Source organism: Durio zibethinus, chromosome 11 (assembly GCF_047325235.1).
Source record: "Durio zibethinus cultivar Kanyao isolate XHJ-2024 chromosome 11, ASM4732523v1, whole genome shotgun sequence".
Taxonomy (NCBI): Eukaryota; Viridiplantae; Streptophyta; class Magnoliopsida; order Malvales; family Malvaceae; genus Durio; species Durio zibethinus.
This window is the reverse complement of record NC_143172.1, coordinates 8,413,629-8,431,990: the sequence shown is the minus strand read 5'-3', so window position 1 is coordinate 8,431,990 and position 18,362 is coordinate 8,413,629. Positions and strand designations below refer to the sequence as shown.

The window sequence follows — 18,362 nt, the reverse complement described above, 5'->3', positions numbered from 1 at the left end:
AAAGCCTGCAACAATATTATTAAGTTGTTTTCCACAGCCTTGGATGTTGATTATTTCTGCTGCATTGTGCAGCTGGTTTTTGTGTCAAACCTGCCCAAATACAAGCCTTCATTGCTAGAATGAACTAGACTACTCGAGACATGTATGTCAGAAATTTTTTTCTTTTCTGTAATGCAATATTGTGTGAGAATTGAGAAGGTTTCATGAACATTATTACCATATGATTTTACAGTCTTCCAACTTTTTCATTTTTTTTTTCCTTTTTCTGTTGTCTGCAATTCTATCGTTGGCTGGTGTGTCAATGTCATATTAAGACAAGAAAATCATTGAATTAGCTTGATGAAAAAAGAACCTTTTCAATCTGTTTCTTTCTTTACTTTAACCATTTCTGGCTACCATCCAGAAAAAAATGGGTAAGTTGTTGAAAATCATGTCAAAATTATATTGACCCTAGCATCTTAGTCTCCTTGTTTGAAGGCTTGGTCCACCTAGGGTTGCCAAATGTGATTATGATCAAAAAAAGATTTGGAGTATATCCCTTTACCCCTCTATGGATGAATGCCCATTAACAAAGCAATAGTGAGACATGATTTAAATATTTTGCCCATTTGGACATTTCTGCATGACAAATCTATAAGGGGAATTTGCAGCATTAATCAAGCCAATCCTATACCAAACGCCTTTATCAAAATTATAAGATTAAATGTTACATTCAACAGAAGACAAATGCTATTTATTCAACCTTGATTATTTACCATTACTTAGATTCAGATAATGTTATCCATTTGGAAAGTGTCCATACATATATTGTTATCAAATACACTAGAATTTGACACAGTGAAAAAAAAATTTGTCTTAAAAAGAAGCGTTTTGAAAATAAAAAAAATGCAAAGTTGGATAGCTTTTTTTAAGTGAATGGACATGTATTATCTTTAGTTTTAAATTTTTTACAGTAGTTTTCTTTGGTTCTTCGTCAACTTTTCAATTCAGTTGGTGCCATTTGATTCGTAATTCCATAATTATAAGTAAATTATTTATAGTAGTTTTTAAGAAGTGCGCAGTTTTTTAAGAAAAACAAGTACCTTATTTTAAAAATATAACATATAAAAAAACTTAAAAAAAACCAAATTCTTATTTTATTATTTGATATCATGATTTAATTTATTTTTTTATATTTTGTATAACTAAGTTGATGTCAATTTTTTTCCAATAATCTTTCTTTGACATTTTGTGCTAACAAAATTTTGAATTATCTTTTGATATTTTAATTCCAAAAAAGTCGTCGTTTTATCTACTTTTTACCCTTTTTACCCCCCAATATCTCGAAGGATATTCCTAAACTTACATGTCCTCTTCTGTAATTAGATATTTTATTTATTTTTTCTTTTTCACATCTTTTATCCTTAGAATAAAATATGTCTGTTCTTCACATTTTGATCTTTTCTTCCCCTTCTATCTACTTCCAACAAATAATTCCCTCTCATATTCATGATAATCGCAAATCTAAGAAAAACCCAATTTCAATTCAACTTTTAGATTTTCTAGCCCCTTTAAAAAAATTTCATCTTGAAGAACCCTTGAAATCTACCATCTCTTTGACCCCCAAATTTCCTTTGAATTGTCTATCTTTCTCCTTTCCATGGCTGCTGCTGCTGCCCTCAGATCCAAATCTTCCGTCGAAACAGCCTCTTTAACGGTCTCTCAATTCAGGCATTTTTTATCTAATTTCATGCACTATGGCCGCATGGCTAGCTCCTCTCACTGTACCGCCAACCGTACCAAATGGGACGACCACTTTGTCAGCACTCCTTATCACTTCACTTCTTTCAAGCCCGTCTCGCTTCGCGGGGAACTCATGGAAAAGGGTTCCCAATTATTGGATATTAGGAGGAACTCCCACGGTTTAAATAAGGATTTCGATAGAGAATTTAGAGAGAAATTGAGTTATAATAATTGTACGGTGTTGAGTTCTCATGGGGACCCACCGGAGGTTTGGCAACCTCCTGGGGATGGGGTTGCGATTCGGGGGGTGAATTTGGGCCGTGGTGCTGGTGGTGGAGGAGGAGGAGGAGTAGGTGGAGGGGCGAGTACGGGTTCTGGAGGCGGGTTTGGGCCAAGTTCAAAGGATGGTTGTTGGGGGGGATCTAATTTGGGGCATAATTTTCCGACTCCCAAAGAGATTAGTAGAGGATTGGATAAGTTTGTGATTGGGCAGGAGAGGGCAAAGAAGGTGATGGTTATAATTGTTTTATTGGCGTTGGAGGTTTTTTTACTATAATTATTTTACTCCATTTCAACAAAAGTACTTAGAAATTAGAAACTACATTGATTGATTAGTTCCTTAATTATACTTGATCGGTTTGAAGCTGTATGCGTATCATTATCTTAATTTGTGTTTTTATTAAGACGTTGAACTATGTTCTGCATTTGTCATAAGGGTTGTTAGTACACTGCCACTTAGGGGAGTAGGTTTTTATCATTGATGAGGTGGTCAAAATTGAATGATAACATTTTGTTTTTTGGTCTAATGTTATGCCATGAATGCAGGTTCTATCAGTGGCTGTTTACAACCACTATATGAGAATCTACCATGAGTCTTTACAGAAACGGTTAGTTTAGTACCTTCAGGATATGCGGTTCTTGTTTTAATCTGTTTCCTTCATTTTATTCCTACACTTGTAAGTTCATAACAGTAGATGGTTGAGGTAGTTAATTGTTAGACATGGAGCTTTGCAAATGTCTAGAAACCATTTGATTCACACATCTGAAATATTTAGGAAAAAAGAAAAAGAAGAGAAAGGAAAAGGAAAAGAAAAAGGAAAATGTCATAGCAATACAAAATTACAAATGAAATTTTAGAATATTGAATATCCTTAGATATTTTCTATTCCTATTAGTTGTGACAGTTAGTTATTGCCAGTATTGTTTAGTGAGTTTTGAGCATATCAAGGATAGCTTTGAATTAGAAAGTCAGCTTTCAAAAAGGTGGTAGCTGTGTCTATTGTTTCTTATGGTTAATATCAGTTATTAACATGTTTCCTTGGTAAGCTAGGCCTACAGGAGATTCAGGTAGCAGTATAGCAGATGTACTAGATGATGATATGGTGGAACTGGAGAAGAGTAACATTCTTTTAATGGGGCCAACCGGATCAGGTAATTTTTCATCATACTAGGCGTGCAAACTGAGCTTTCTACTTCTATATATCCACTTGGTGATTGTTAACTGTTTGACATAGGTTCCTTTCAAGGGAGGTTTTCTTTGATTGAGTTGCAGTTAACTTAATTTATTACTGTCTTAACCTCTTTATTTTAACATTTAAATACAGCTGTTAGGATTTATAAACCTCCATTTTTACTCATTATTTTTTACTACAATGGATATCTTATTCTTGTTTTCCAGTCAATTCTAGATTATCTTTGGTAGTTTTGATATTTATTTGACTATAATCATCTTTATTTTCTGTTACTAGTCTCACATCTTCCCTTTTGACATTGTTTCAAGGACAGGGAAAACATTACTTGCCAAGACCTTGGCTCGCTTTGTGAATGTTCCATTTGTTATTGCAGATGCAACTACCTTGACTCAGGCAGGCTGCTGGCTCTTGATTGTTTTGATTAAATGTCTTTATTAATTCCCTGCTTATATGAATTAATTTCCTCTTCTGGTGCTTTTCACTTTCATTTAATTAGCTGTGCGATAAACAACTTAGTCCTGTTTTATTAAGTGTAATAACCTACATGGGTCATGGAATTTTGTTTTGTTTTCTATATTCCTGATGTGCTTCTAGGATTATTTTTGGTCTTCTCTGTGTAAAAGAGTATCATTTAGATGAAACTTAGGTAACAAAGATGATCAAATTGCTCAATGGATCATATAGACATTGATAGTAAACTGGGTTTTCCCTTCAATTGTACCGTCTTCCCCACAAGGATCTTCATGGAAGGAGTACTATTTACTACCAGAGTTTGATGCTCTCTCTGTCGGTGTCCCCCTGGAAGGGAATATCTCTTTGCCGTGCATCAGCTGTAGACAATCATAATAAATTTGAATTTCTTTGGCATTTTTATTTTATGAAATTAAGAGTGAATATATGTTTTTATATAATTCCTTGTTGTATTCTTCATCTATTTTATGAAAATATTTCATCATTGATTATACCTCTTCTTTTGAAATTTGGTTATTTACTTAACAGCTGTATGGAACTAAGTTGTGTCCTTCCTATGCTATTTGCAGGCAGGGTATGTAGGTGAAGATGTTGAATCTATATTATACAAGCTTCTTGTGGTAAATTCGAGAGCCTTATGTACTCTACATGAATTAAAAAGCTTTACCTTTTAATGGCATGCATTTTCTATCTTTACTGAAGTTAACTTTATTATTTATGAATATAAACATTACATTAGATAGGTCTTCATATGATAAACTTTAAAGTAGAATTAGTAAGAGTGAAAGATTTTTAGATTAGCATATCAAATTCACTTGCGGTAGGGCCAGCATAATGTAAATGGAACTTCTTTATCTCATGAGGAATTTGTTGGCATTGTACTCTGATGCATGTTGTTGATTGATACCCCCTTTTTGAATATTCTTTTATGCACTTTTTAGGTTGCTGACTATAATGTAGCAGCCGCACAGCAGGGCATCGTTTACATTGATGAAGTTGATAAGATTACCAAAAAGGTTCCTTTCCTTCTTCTGTGCAAAATTCTTTTGCTTTTTTGTTGTTCTTTCTTTATCTCTTACATTTTGCTATGCAGGCTGAGAGCCTTAACATTAGCAGGGATGTGTCTGGGGAGGGTGTTCAGCAGGCATTACTAAAGATGCTAGAAGGAACAGTAAGTGCATGGTTTGCTAACTGTGGAGTATTATATTGTAAATGACAATTAGAAGTTGTGGCACCAGATTTTAGGATTATTGGCTCTAGTTATGGATCAACTCTGGATCAGATGAAATTGCAAATTGTTATCTATTCATAAACCAACTAATAACTAATTGTAATTAGTATTTAATTGGGTTGATTTATAAGTGTTTCACTATGCTGATCCATGGAGCTTTTTTTTATCCAGATTGTTAACGTTCCTGAGAAGGGGGCTCGAAAGCATCCTAGAGGTGAAAATATTCAGGTACATACACTCAGTTTTGTAACAGTGTTTGATGGGTGTTTACTTATTTGCATTATGCTCTATGTCAAGCACATGGATAAGATATTCATGTTGCTGTTGTTGTTTCAAGATTTGATCAGGATTCATCATGGCAAAGTCTCTATGACTCTAACTTCGCTGGGTCGTGCATTGTCATGCTTATTTCCACCTCTATTCAGAACCGCTTTGTTTCTGTTGATTTCTTAATACTTTTTCACAGATTGACACAAAGGATATACTATTCATATGTGGGGGTGCCTTTATTGACATAGAGAAAACAATCTCAGAAAGGTTATACCAATATAGAAATTACAATATTTCTATCCAATACTTTTAACATGCTGCTAGTTTTTTACCCAATATCAATTTAAAGTTTCTTGAATGCATTTCAGACGTCAAGATTCCTCTATTGGTTTTGGAGCCCCAGTGCGTGCAAACATGAGAGCTGGTGGTGTTACAAATGCTGCTGTGGCATCATCTTTAATGGAGACTGTAAGTGCGCTATAGCATTCAATAAGAAAATTATTCCTAAATAGTTGAGACATAACATTTTAGATACTCACATTCTATATGAACCCCTTTTGTTTTGCAGGTTGAAAGTAGCGATCTCATTGCATATGGTTTGATACCAGAATTTGTTGGACGATTCCCAGTTCTTGTCAGTTTATTGGCTCTAACTGAAGAACAACTTGTTCAGGTGAATGTTTTACTTTGTTTTTGGCTCTCTAGTCTGCAAATTTATATTTTTCTAATAAGATTTTAGTAGTTTATTGTGGGGTGATGAAGAATGGCAGGAAGTGGTTGCTGTCACTGTTGCAGTCATAATTTTAATTTCTTTTATTAGTTTTCAAGAATGAAAAGTGCACTTGTGTTGCCTTATCCTTTATCTCTAGACATTTGTTTTTTGTTTTTTTTTTTAAATGTAATGGAAGATTAATGGTCTATGCAATTTGTCTACTTAACTATAGTCTTCGAAGGTGCTACTATTGTTATTTTAAAGTATTCCTTGCTCGCATAAGTGATGCGATTGTTTAATTCAGCTCCTATATTACTCTTACTGAAACCAATACTTTTTTAGGTCCTAACAGAGCCAAAAAATGCCCTAGGCAAGCAATACAAAAAGATGTTCCAAATAAATGGCGTAAGTTGAATTATGTCCCTACTTTGAAATGCTAATTCCGTTTGTATTCAGTACATTTAATTTGTCTGCAATTATGTACAACCAATTAATTTCACTTTGATCTTCTTTCCCTCAGGTCAAACTGCATATGACAGAAAATGCTTTGAGATTAATTGCCAGAAAAGCAATAACTAAAAATACAGGGGCCCGGGGATTAAGAGCCATCTTGGAGAATATCTTGATGGATGCCATGTATGAGGTATGTTGTGTTATGCTATTCTTATTTTTGTCACCTGCTATTAGCCATAGATTGCTGGTGTTATGGTGGAAGCCATTGTTGGTGGATTTGGTGATTTGAGTGAAGAAAGTTATTAAAGTTGATTTATGCTTGATATGGCCTGTTTATTACATGACTCTAAATGCTATCTAAGAATTTCTGAATGCATAAATCTGTTGCTTGCCCCCAGCTTGTGGCAGATTAAATTACGAAATTTTGGTGGCTATCAGAACTATTAGAACTGTGGTCGTGAATAGAATTATATTCTAAGCTTCTCTTATTAGAACTAAATGACCTTTCTTAATAGGACTTCTCTGTTTCTCTCGCTACAGACCCTACCTTGAGAGATATCTTCGGTGGAGTTAGAACTATCTTATGTGGCATGCTTTGGCCTCTTATGGACTTGAGCGTTAGTATGACAAGTCCTCTGAATGGAATGACCATTTCCAGTTCATCCCTTTATGGGCCCCACGCTGGTGGGACCATAACTGTTTAATGACCTTTTACTCTCTCCAATCAATTATCCAAACAGAGTGATGGCCAAAATAAACCCTGATTCAATGCCATTTTTGAGCTCAGCTTGATGCTTTCACAGGCGTGCATTTGGAGATCTTGCAACATACAGCAGAAAGTTTTGCTAGACTTTCAGTTTATGGGGATAAAAAAACACGAACCTCTGACTAGAATGAATTTAGAACAAGGTGTCAGTGTCACTGAGTTAGATTGTATCTGTGTTCCTTCCAGTGACTCTTAAATTACTTATTTGTTTTGGACCAATTGCTTTTAGATACCATGCAACTGTAATATCATGGATTTTATTATATCTCTGCTTGCAGATACCGGATGTTAGGACTGGCGATGATTTAATAGATGCAGTGGTAGTTGATGAGGAAGCCATTGGATCTGAAGGCCGTGGAAGTGGAGCCAAGATTCTTTATGGTAAAGGTGCATTGGACCGTTACCTTTCACAACAAAAATTGAAGGACTTGGAGGTGTGTATGACTTGGTCATTATTATATTTATGTGACTGTAATATAGGTCAGTATTTATAATTTGTGAGTAGCTAATATTAAAAATTCTGGCGTTGCAGACAACTGTGGAGGGATCGGATGGGGAGGCTGAGGTGGAAACGGAGCTTCCTTCAGTTGTTGCTAGCATGTGATGATTTTGATGAAATTGTAGATGTAACTTAAATTGTACAGCACATTAATTTAATAGATTATACATACAGTTACCACCATTTTATGAAACAACATGCTGTTTTAATTCTACTTAGCATGTAGCAAGTAGCAAGTAGCAAGTAGCAACCAAACCCATCCCCAAAATGGATATTTTGGTTGATTTCAGTTCAGTTTTAGCAATCAATAATAATCAGATAGTGTTTGGAATTCAGTGCTGTATGAGTTATATTTTCAAGTATCACATATGGTTTGTTCTTGCTAGCTATGGCATTTGATGATTAGAATGAAAATTTTGGAAGATATTTATATATTTTGCAGTTTTAAAACGAATGCATACTATTAAATCATGATTTACGTCCGCCAATTGTCATAGTATTTGTGTAGACTTTGATTGCACTCTTCAGTCCTCGCCTTCGGCAGCTCATAATTTGTGGCACCTTGTGATTTAAGCTTTTTATAATTGCGCTTTTTAATGTAGTAAGCACAAACCATACCCATATTATATATATATATATATAAAATCAAATACAATCCCTTATACCCTCATTATTAATAGTTTATTTAACAAATGTTTAATTTAAGTAGTAAGAATTCATAAAGTTCCTAATTAAATAAATAGGATTAAATTTTATATGTATGCCATCAATTAACATATGCCATTATGTTTTCGGTAAATTTTAGAAAAAGTCAAAATTAAAATTATTATAATAAAATGTAATTATAAGAATTTAGGTTTTTTATTTTTTGAAAAAATTTCCCACACATTTAGCATCATTTTTTTTTTTTTTTATTTATAACAAAAAAGGGAGAAAAAAAAAGACACGAGTTGAGAGTGTTGTCCTTACCGGTTAGGGCAGTTACCATAGATTTACCTTTTTGGGGTGGGGTTTGTTTTATGTTGTAAATTTTTTTGGAATTTTGGGTCTGTTTCAAATAAATAGTTGAACCTTGGACGATTTTTGGGAGGGGATGTGTATGAATGGAGTTGGATAGTATCGAGTGTGTGTCATCCATGGATGGAATGGATGAGGATGAGATCCATCACCATAATCTGCATCATCCACACCCTCATCATGGACAACATCAATTCTCATCGTCAAAGCCTCACAATGGCACTAACAACACCAACAATGCTAATACCATCAACAATATTGTGGCTTCTACGGCGATTGCTCCGGCAACCAGCGTCCATGAATTGTTAGAATGCCCTGTTTGTACCAATTCTATGTACCCACCAATCCATCAGGTCTGATTCAATTTTATTTTAATCTTTTGCATTGCAATTTTGGGGGTTTTGCCTTTTTATTTTTGTTGTTACTTTTGCTATTTTTTGTTGATGCTGAATTTGATTGCTTGATTGGTTTCAATAGATTTGCTGTGCCTTTGAATGGAATTTTGTTATTTTTTGTTGCTATGAAGAAATTGATTTGAGATTGTTTCTTGATTGGATTTAAGTTTAGGTTTTTGTAAACCCCCTTTTGGAATTACGGAAAGCATTATTTGTGTTATGGTCTCTTTTTAAAACATGAATTCTGGATTTTTTAACATATTGTTTTAGCAATGCTGTGGTAGAAATTAGAGTTCTTCATTAATGTTGCAAAATGGTTAGCAGCATGGTTTGCAAAATTGAAATTAATTGTGTTGACGCCTAGAAAGGAAAGATGAAGAAGCACTTATGATGCAACATGTGTCTTAAATTGGATTTAGCCATTGGATTGATCTTGCTGCTAATACATAGTCACTTCCTAGAAAGTCTTTGACGTATATTTACTGTGAGAAAAACCAGTTAGATTGCATATTTGAGTTTGATGGAGGTGGTTCTTAGACATTGGAATATTAATTTCCCTAAAGAAATATTACATTGACAGGTGTAGTGATCCAATTACTAATGCACTTGATTAAAGTTTTCAGGGAAAATTTTGGGTTTTGGGATAGTTTTTCCCTGACAACTTCGTCAAAATAGACAGCCACGAAAAACTGCAAGTTCCACTCTAAAGGAGGGAATTGGTTAATTTTTCATATTGAGAATCCTTTCAAATTAGAAATGTTTCTGATCGGTGGAGGGATGTTTTTCAGTTTTTTACTAGCTTTATTGGAGAGATGTTGTGCTGGAACCCTGCAATCTTAAATTTTTGTTTGATTAGATAGCAAGGGTAGATTATACTGTTAGATAGCAGGGGTAGATTATACTATTAGGTAGCAGGGGTATTTGTAAATAATAGAGGATAAATTGCTCGTTTTAACAGTACAGCTTTTTGCAGTGCCACAATGGACATACACTTTGTTCTACCTGTAAAACAAGAGTACACAACCGATGCCCCACTTGTAGACAGGAACTTGGTGATATTAGATGTTTAGCATTGGAGAAGGTGGCAGAGTCCCTTGAATTGCCTTGCAAATACTACAATTTGGGATGCCCGGAAATATTTCCCTATTATAGCAAGCTCAAACATGAGGCAATTTGCAACTACAGACCATACAATTGTCCATATGCTGGATCAGAGTGTTCTGTTGTTGGGGATATTCCTTTCCTGGTAGCCCATCTGAGGGATGACCACAAGGTGGACATGCATACTGGTTGCACATTTAACCATCGTTATGTGAAGTCCAACCCCCGTGAAGTGGAAAACGCTACTTGGATGCTAACAGTAAGTTTTATAATTTTTGTTATCTAGCATTTATTATTTTCTGAAGTGGCCCACTACATTTGAAAACAATAATAAGAAGTGCCCTATTTTTCAGCCATGCCATCTTTTGATGAGTTATTCTGGGATGGTCAGATACAATGGGGCACACTGCAACAAGCTGGAGAAAACGGCAATACTTTCTGCCATGAAAATAAAATGAAGAAGAAAAAACAACATTATTTTCTCCTAGAAACGAAATCTTTTGGTCTGTAATAATCTTCCTAATCTGAGCCTCAATCTGCTGGCTTATCTGCTCTTTGTCAGGTCTTCCATTGTTTTGGTCAGTATTTCTGCCTTCACTTTGAAGCCTTCCAGCTGGGCATGGCTCCTGTCTACATGGCATTTCTCCGTTTCATGGGTGATGAGATGGAGGCTAGGAACTATAGCTACAGCCTTGAGGTTGGAGCAAATGGCCAGAAACTTATATGGGAAGGTACCCCACGTAGCATCCGTGATAGTCACCGGAAAGTAAGGGACAGCCATGATGGTCTAATTATCCAACGTAACATGGCACTTTTCTTCTCTGGTGGGGACAGGAAGGAGCTAAAGCTGAGGGTTACTGGCAGGATATGGAAGGAACAACAAAATCCGGATGCTGGTGTGTGCATACCAAACTTATGTAGTTGAGAGAATTGATTTTGACAAGCTTTTTTCTTGATTTGTTTTGAACGATTTCCGCTGTGTGTTCTACCTCCGCCAACCCTTTCAGGTATGTTGTAATGGATGGAAGTTTTCAGAAGGCTTGAAAAGTTTTCAGCTTCAATGAAATGTGTAATAAGCATATTTTCCTCCCTATCCATCTGTTTGCAATAATATGATCAATTTAACTGATGCTCGAATAGAGTATAACTCAGGCATCCTGTCATTCTACACTTGGTGATGTTGCTAAAATGTGCGAATGATCGTGCATTCATCTATAAATCGGTAATGAAATTATTCAAAGTCCGGATTAAAATGGTTTCTGAAATTTTCAGCTCGATCGGTTTGCAGTTTTGCAAGTTTTCCATTCTTCGTTGAAATTTGTTCCCTTTTTTTTTTGGTCTCCGTACTCTCCAATTCACCCCTCCGCAGTTGGGATCAAGACGTTGAATTAAGACCTGGTTTGCCATCAATCCATTTTATCGCTGCAAAAAACAGTCTGGCAGAAATCAACCCATCCTTCCCCCTTTGTTTACCAATGAAAACATGAATCCACCTTCTTTGCAGCCCCCAAGAATCTTTGCTAGATTGCTTCTCGTTGTTTATACTTATCAAGTTTACTTCAAGCGGGAATTGCATCGATTAATGGCTTTCTCAGTGGGCCATTTAATTTTGTAATTTTTCATGAAGAATGAACTTATAGGATTTTAGATATAAGCAACAAGACCGAGAAAGTTCAATTAACAAATGGGCAACGTGCTACAGCTATATTAATGGTGGAACCTTTTCGTGATTAGAGTGAGAAGACTAGTCCAAGGGAGACGATCTGTTTGACGAAAGCCCGATGCTTTTTTAGCGATGAACCCAATTCATATGAAAATCGCTGTTTTGATTTATAATGGAAAGCCAATCTACAAGTCCCTGATAATCATTAATTACATTGATACCATAGCGTTTGGAATGACAAGTCTCCATTGCTATCCCTCTGATGCTTTCCAGCCAAATCAAGCTAGATTCTTGGCAGATTACACCGACAGAAAATTTAAGTCCTATTTTTAACTTTTATTTTTAATGTTATATTTGATGGATGGATTAGCTTGCATATATATGGTCTTTGCGAGTAGGAGGATGCAGACGAATAAATGGGGAAGAGCAGAAGGAAGAAGAAAAAGGAGTCGCAAGGATGCTTGAAGATTTGGGAAAAGGGGGGGGGGGGGGGGGAGGGACAAAATATTGGCTATGTGGAGCTAAAGCTTGTGCCTGACTTTCTAGAATTTCAGTGTAGACTGAAGAGACTGTTCCAAACTCATCCAAAGAAATTTAAGGCGTATCCAAGTCTCTTGCTGTTGCTGATCTCCTCAGTCCTCACAAAATCAATGGTTTCGCAGTTACAAGTTAATAAGGGATTGAGGATAAGACTAAACAACTTCAAAAAGGGAAAAGTTGAATTTTGTAGAAATGATACTGCTTACCAAGCCCGATAAGATTCCATCCTCGGTTTTACGCTTGATAGCCAAAATAAATGAAAACAAAAGAAAAATCTTGGGGGCTGAAAATCCACCCTTAAATAAAAGCTATGCCCACTATTCCAGCACTAAAAGAAGGGAGCTCAACACATGATCTACAGCACTCCGAACAAATTGTGCCATTTGAAATAAATTTTCAACACGCATTCCCACCAACAATTATGACCGTACAGCCAGATTTGCAATATCCCTTAATTACAGATAAATTGATTAGACAAGCAGATAACACTACGTCCATAAAGGAACACAAGAAGAAACTTTCTCCTTCCAAAACCAACGAGCTATTACCTGCTCTCTATTTGCAACACCAGTTTTAGACCACGTTTCATCAGAATGGCTTCGTATCAACAGCATCAGAATCTGCAACCGTAGCTTCAGTCATTGTATTTGCATCAACAGCAACAGACTCTAGAACATTAGCTTCCTCAATAGAACCTTCACTCCCATCTTGTGCTTGCGCTTCACTCCCAGAGGAAGCTTCAATGGTGTTTTCAGTGGCTGAAGTAGACTGAGATTCATCTTCTTTTTTCCCAAACAACTTAGATGGAAGTAAAGAAGCGACAGCAGCTTTTGCACTTCTCTTGGCTGCTTCCGCAGCCTCAATTTCTCTAGTCTTAGCTTCGGCCTTCAGTCTCTCTTTCTCCTCCATAAGCTTTGTCAAATCCTCTTCTCTCCCTTCCTTTCTTAACTCTTGTTTAACAAATGCTTGCAACTCCTCACTAAAATCAGCATGTTCATCGTCTAGCATCTCATTAACCATTTTCAGCACCTCATCCAACTTCCCCACATCACTAAGTGCTTTCATCATAAACTTACAGCTTGCATCATCCATCTTAAGCTTCTTGACCATTGTATCATAGAACGATTTCGCCTCATCCACCTTCCCTACTTTAACCAATTCATCAACCAATCTATTATAAACAGCCAAGTTTGGCCTCAAACCCGACTCCACCATCTTTCTAAAATAAGAAGCCCCATCATCAATCCTATTCACTTCAAAACAAGCATCCATCAGCAAAACATAAGAATACTCATCAGGGCTAACCCCCTTATCATCCATTTCACCACATACCTCCTCAGCTTCACCCAAATGTCCATTTTGACACAACTGATCAATCAAAATGTTAAATGACAAACTATCCGGACTACACCTATAATCACCCATTAACCTAAAAACCTCCATGGCTTCCTTAAACTTACCTTCTGCGCAATATCCATCAACAATCACATTAAAGCTTCCCAAATTCACTGCTAATCTCCTAGGAGGACTATGCTCATTTTTCATCCTATCAAACAACTTTAAAGCCTCGTCAAACTTCCCATTCTTACTTAAAGCGTCGAGAACATAATTATAAGCAATAGCACTCATTTTAACCTTTGAATTCTCCCCACAAGCTTCTTCATAACACTCCATAGCTTCCTTCTCCATTCCCCTCATGAAATAACCTCTCATTAAACAGCCATAGACCACCCCATCTTTCTTCTCTTTTAACTCCTCAAAAAGCTTAAAAATCCCATCTGAATCCCCACTCTTGGCACAACCCAACATCAAATAACTATAAACAACAGGGTCACGAGCCAAACCTTTCTCCACCATTTCCTCCTTCATTTCCAAAGCCTTCTCCAGTTTCCCATTATCCACCAGCCCTTTCACTAAAATCCTATAAGTAGTAGGAGAAGGATTCACGGGGGACTCATTGCTAAACTGCTTGTAATGTTCGAGGGCAGTATCGGGTTTTTTACAATCAAGATAAGTTTGGAAAATAAGATTGTGGGTAATCACATTGGGGGCAATTCCGGCTAGGGTTATGAAGCGGTGGAGAGAGAGGAGATCGGCGTATTTCGATTGGCGGAGCTGGGCGTTTAAGACGGCGTTGACAGTGTAAATTGCGGGGCGGCAATTGGAGTAAACAGAGTGGCGCGTGTAAAGAGCGGCCTCATCGAGGTCGTTGTCGCGGATGAGTTTTAAGATCTTGTTGTGGAGGTTGAGGCGGTTGCCGGCAAGTACAGTGACCGGTTCGGGGATTTTAGGGGCATTAGGGTTTTGGATTGGCTTTGGTGGGGCCACCCGCTGAGCCAGTTGTTGAGGGCGTTGGACAGAGGAGAGAGGGGGTTCAACGCGGAGGCGACGCTTGCGACGACGGCGTTCGGCGGCGGCTTCTTCCGGGGTGTTAAATGAGAGGTGGCGGAGTGCAATGAAAGAGGGAGGTGAACGGCGGTGGGGTTTGGAAAGGGTTTTGAGGCGGGTGAGGAAGGTGGGCTTGTAAAGTGCCATTTTTTGGGAGGTTAAAGAAAGGAAAGGGAGGGTTTTGGTTTTGTTGACGGTGAAACTTGGTAGGGTTCAGCGGAGGGTTTAAGGGATGGCAAGGGGAATCGCTTGGGTGCTTGTGTGGTAAAGTGACTGACGAACACTTTGTAGTCTAGGATTTGGGTTGGTTTAGGCCCAAATCCATGACCCACACTAATCGCTTCTTATCTCAATATATGGTCCTAATTCCTAATTCCCATGGGCTTCATCAACACACCATTGATTTTCTGTCAAATTTTGGTCCCTTACCTTCCACTAAATAAACTGAAGAAGAAAGTAATAGTATTCGCAATCAAGTTCATTTCAAACTCGAGAACCAATTTACTATATATGGTGAGCAGCGAGTTAGGATAAACCATCATATCGCATAGCAGTCACAATTCAACAGCTAATTAATTAATCTATGATTCTATTCTATATGCATGCGTGGAATTCCTCTTCAATTCTTGAATTCCGAGTTTAATAATCTAGAGATCCAGATCTGCAAACACTGCTTTATATCATTTATATTTTGCCATTGGAATATTTACAGTATATAAGATTTTGAATCATGCATCACCAAAAAAATATGCAGAAGAACGTGTTCATGAATGAATGATACCATAAAATTTATAAAATGTGGCACTCAAATCTTAAACCAAAGCATTGTTTTTTTTTTTTTTTGGTCCTTTGCAAACTTACCAATTTGTGATATACATCGACAAGCAGACGAGTGTAAAAAAAAGTAGATGCCTAATATTAGTTGTACTACCATTGCTGGTCTTAAATTACCAATCTTTTTCGCTTTTCCTTTATATCAAATAAACTGTTTTTTAAAAGACACAATCCTCACTTATATTTCATTTGAATGGTTGGCCAAAACAGGATTCTATCGCATCACGAAAATACCTTGTCATGAGCTATACACACGAAGCCCTAATTAAATTAAGACACTAAAAGACGGACACTCAAAGCTTTACCTTGAAACTAGCAAATCAAAGAAACCTATCTTTTCGACTTTTTTTTTTAAATTTGTAATTAAAATTTATATTTATTAAATATAATTTTTTTAAAAATAATTATATAAATCAATTCAATTGAATTAAAATAAAAAAAATAGGATATGAATAACTTGAAGTTTAGATTTTTACTCAACCTTAACTTTGGATTAAAAGTGATTACTGTTTAGTGTTTACAAAGTAAATTGTCATATTAAATGTAATTTTGTTATATTAAACAATTAAATTTCTATTTAATTGTTATTTTTACTTTTTTTATTTATCTTTTATTTTCATTTTATTTTTGTAGTTTTTTATTTTTACTTTCTACTAAAAAAAAAAGCAACAACTAAACTAAACCAACTTAATTCCATTAAATAATAGTAAATTTATCAAATTAGTGTTGTCTTTTTTTTTTTAATTGTGGGACTAAAATGACTACTTTTTTCCCCTTTTACGAGGAAAGGTTGTTGGGGGTTCCAATAAGTGTTTACAAGCAGAGTTAGGTTTGATTTAAATATAACTAGCACAAAGGCCTGTGTGATATTATAGATTTATTTTACTGATAAAAATAAAATTTTTTGTTATCAAAGAAAAGTTGTATTATTTAATCATTGAAATGAAACAAAGCAGTAAAAGTAATTGCATCAAGTCAGTTATAGATTAAAGAAAATATAGTAATTCAGAGTCAAAGTTTTATGCCGTTCAATATTATAATATCAAAATGGTTCTAAAAATAAAAAGTATATCAGTTAAAGTCAAAGTTACAAAATAATAATAAAGAAGTTCATTGTCATGATAGATAATCATTTCAAAAGTATTGTGTGTTATCATAGCAAAGAAACAATAATCACCGACCTTCAGCTAATTGTCACTAACAACTTTCTTCCATCTTCCTAAATATGACTTATTTTGGATATTGTAATATATAATTCATGATTGTTCTCTTTATGAACCAACAAGGTGATAAAGTATGTCGTTAGGGAGATACTAGTAGAAATAAGTTGGAATATGCTACGGAAACAATATGATAAAAAATTATTAACAAAATTTGTAAAAAGTGATAGGTGATAATTTCAAATGTATGGTTCATTCAATTCAATTCATTATTGAAACTATACAATAATATATGACAATAGTCTATGCATAATTTATTAACAAGATGGAATATGATTCGACATTTGTGTTGGTCATTAAGTAATGAAAACTAGGAGGATACAATCAATGCCATTTTCACTTTCCATAGCTCTAGCATAATAAGATTGAGTATCATAATTTGAGCCAAAAGTTGCCTAATTTCTAAAATCTTTTTTAACTAAAACAATAGAAAATATAACAAGTATAATGTATGTCAAATAAAAATCTTACTTTTTATTTCTTACAGGTTATTTGATGTTATAATGATGGTTGATTCAGGATGCAAAAAAACTTTAAAATTCATATAATTATTGTATGTGAAAGTTAAATATATCTTGGTATTTAAAATGATGTATATCAACAAATTCCTTCCATCCATTTTGGAAGCATCATTGGCTATCAATTTTTGTCAACTCCATTTTGAATGAATTTGGAAGAAAACTATTAATATGCATTGGTATTGGAGTTTAAATAGTTGACACACACTTTTAAGCAAAACTTTATGGAAGTTCCTGTAATGGTATTTCGTTTTTAGTTTATCGATATAGTTTTTAAAGTACAAATGAAAAAGTATAATGAAGATAATTGGTTTATGATTTTGTTAAAATTAACTATTTGTAAATAGTTAACATTATAGATTCTAAGGTGACAATATTTATAAACAGTTAAAGAATTAATAACAACAGGGTAATAATAAATAAAGTGATACCAAAATTAGAAGAATTATAAAACGTAAAATAATTATTTTTAGAGAGAAAATGCAATGATGACAAAATAAATTGGCATAGTGCTACAATCGGTTGAAGTAGTGCTAGATTTAAATTCAGATATTTTATATCAGTAAAGTTATTGTACTTTCATCAGGTTTTGAAATTCATAGTATTAATTTGAGATTTTTTTTTTTTACAAAAAACATGTAAACAAAAAAAGGGACAAAAACTCCAAATGTCAAAAAGAAAGCGCTAAACACTTTTAGTAATCTGAATCAATCCCATAAAAAAAGAGAAACTCAAAGATTAAAATTTTTACATAAAAAATGTTTTCTAAAGAAAAGAATCTATAAACAATTAGTAAAAATACTTTAGATCTCAAAACCCTAAAAAACTATTTACAGAAAGCAGAAAAGTCACACCAAAGTGAAATTGAATCTATGGTTTCTTTGTTAAGATATAGAAATAAAATAAAATCCTATATTTGAGACAGCAAAGTTGTTATTGTACTAGTGAGAAAAAATAAACATAAAATTATCAAACAGAACAAAGTTGTTTTATAAATTGAGTCATAAGAAAGTTTAGAAATAAATATAAACAAATACAACTTTAAATCATAAATCAAATATAAAAGGAGAAAAACAAAATAAAAATAAAT

General features: G+C 34.8%; 2 protein-coding genes and 1 pseudogene across 3 annotated transcripts; 2 read left to right on the top strand and 1 right to left on the bottom strand.

Annotated features, from left to right (window-relative positions):
- The first annotated feature begins 1,390 nt into the window (after positions 1-1,390).
- LOC111291323 (CLP protease regulatory subunit CLPX1, mitochondrial-like) lies at positions 1,391-7,961 on the top strand. Its single transcript, XM_089767952.1, has 15 exons — positions 1,391-2,230; positions 2,548-2,609; positions 3,053-3,153; positions 3,508-3,591; positions 4,239-4,285; positions 4,607-4,681; positions 4,759-4,836; positions 5,068-5,124; positions 5,363-5,433; positions 5,535-5,634; positions 5,735-5,839; positions 6,221-6,283; positions 6,399-6,521; positions 7,376-7,531; positions 7,630-7,961. The coding sequence occupies exons 1-15, from the start codon at positions 1,640-1,642 to the stop codon at positions 7,699-7,701; spliced, it is 1,785 nt and encodes a 594-aa protein (XP_089624078.1). The 5' UTR covers positions 1,391-1,639; the 3' UTR covers positions 7,702-7,961.
- Positions 7,962-8,571: 610 nt separating this feature from the next.
- On the top strand, positions 8,572-11,238 carry LOC111289605 (E3 ubiquitin-protein ligase SINAT5-like). The gene is made up of 3 exons (XM_022880776.2): positions 8,572-8,966; positions 9,982-10,368; positions 10,672-11,238. The coding sequence occupies exons 1-3, from the start codon at positions 8,700-8,702 to the stop codon at positions 11,032-11,034; spliced, it is 1,017 nt and encodes a 338-aa protein (XP_022736511.1). The 5' UTR covers positions 8,572-8,699; the 3' UTR covers positions 11,035-11,238.
- Positions 11,239-12,473: 1,235 nt separating this feature from the next.
- LOC111289604 (pentatricopeptide repeat-containing protein At3g49240, mitochondrial pseudogene) lies at positions 12,474-14,969 on the bottom strand (annotated as a pseudogene). The gene has a single exon (XR_016346303.1). The product of XR_016346303.1 is annotated as a pentatricopeptide repeat-containing protein At3g49240, mitochondrial pseudogene (transcript).
- Positions 14,970-18,362: the final 3,393 nt, after the last annotated feature.

Excerpts from the sequence above, each read along its gene's own strand:
- LOC111291323 (XM_089767952.1), top strand. The coding sequence starts at position 1,640 with ATGGCTGCTGCTGCTGCCCTCAGATCCAAATCTTCCGTCGAAACAGCC. Across the intron at positions 2,610-3,052 it reads CATGAGTCTTTACAGAAACG|GCCTACAGGAGATTCAGGTA; the intron begins GTTAGTTTAGTA and ends TTGGTAAGCTAG. Across the intron at positions 5,434-5,534 it reads GAGAAAACAATCTCAGAAAG|ACGTCAAGATTCCTCTATTG; the intron begins GTTATACCAATA and ends AATGCATTTCAG.
- LOC111289605 (XM_022880776.2), top strand. The coding sequence starts at position 8,700 with ATGGAGTTGGATAGTATCGAGTGTGTGTCATCCATGGATGGAATGGAT. Across the intron at positions 8,967-9,981 it reads TGTACCCACCAATCCATCAG|TGCCACAATGGACATACACT; the intron begins GTCTGATTCAAT and ends AGCTTTTTGCAG. Across the intron at positions 10,369-10,671 it reads ACGCTACTTGGATGCTAACA|GTCTTCCATTGTTTTGGTCA; the intron begins GTAAGTTTTATA and ends GCTCTTTGTCAG.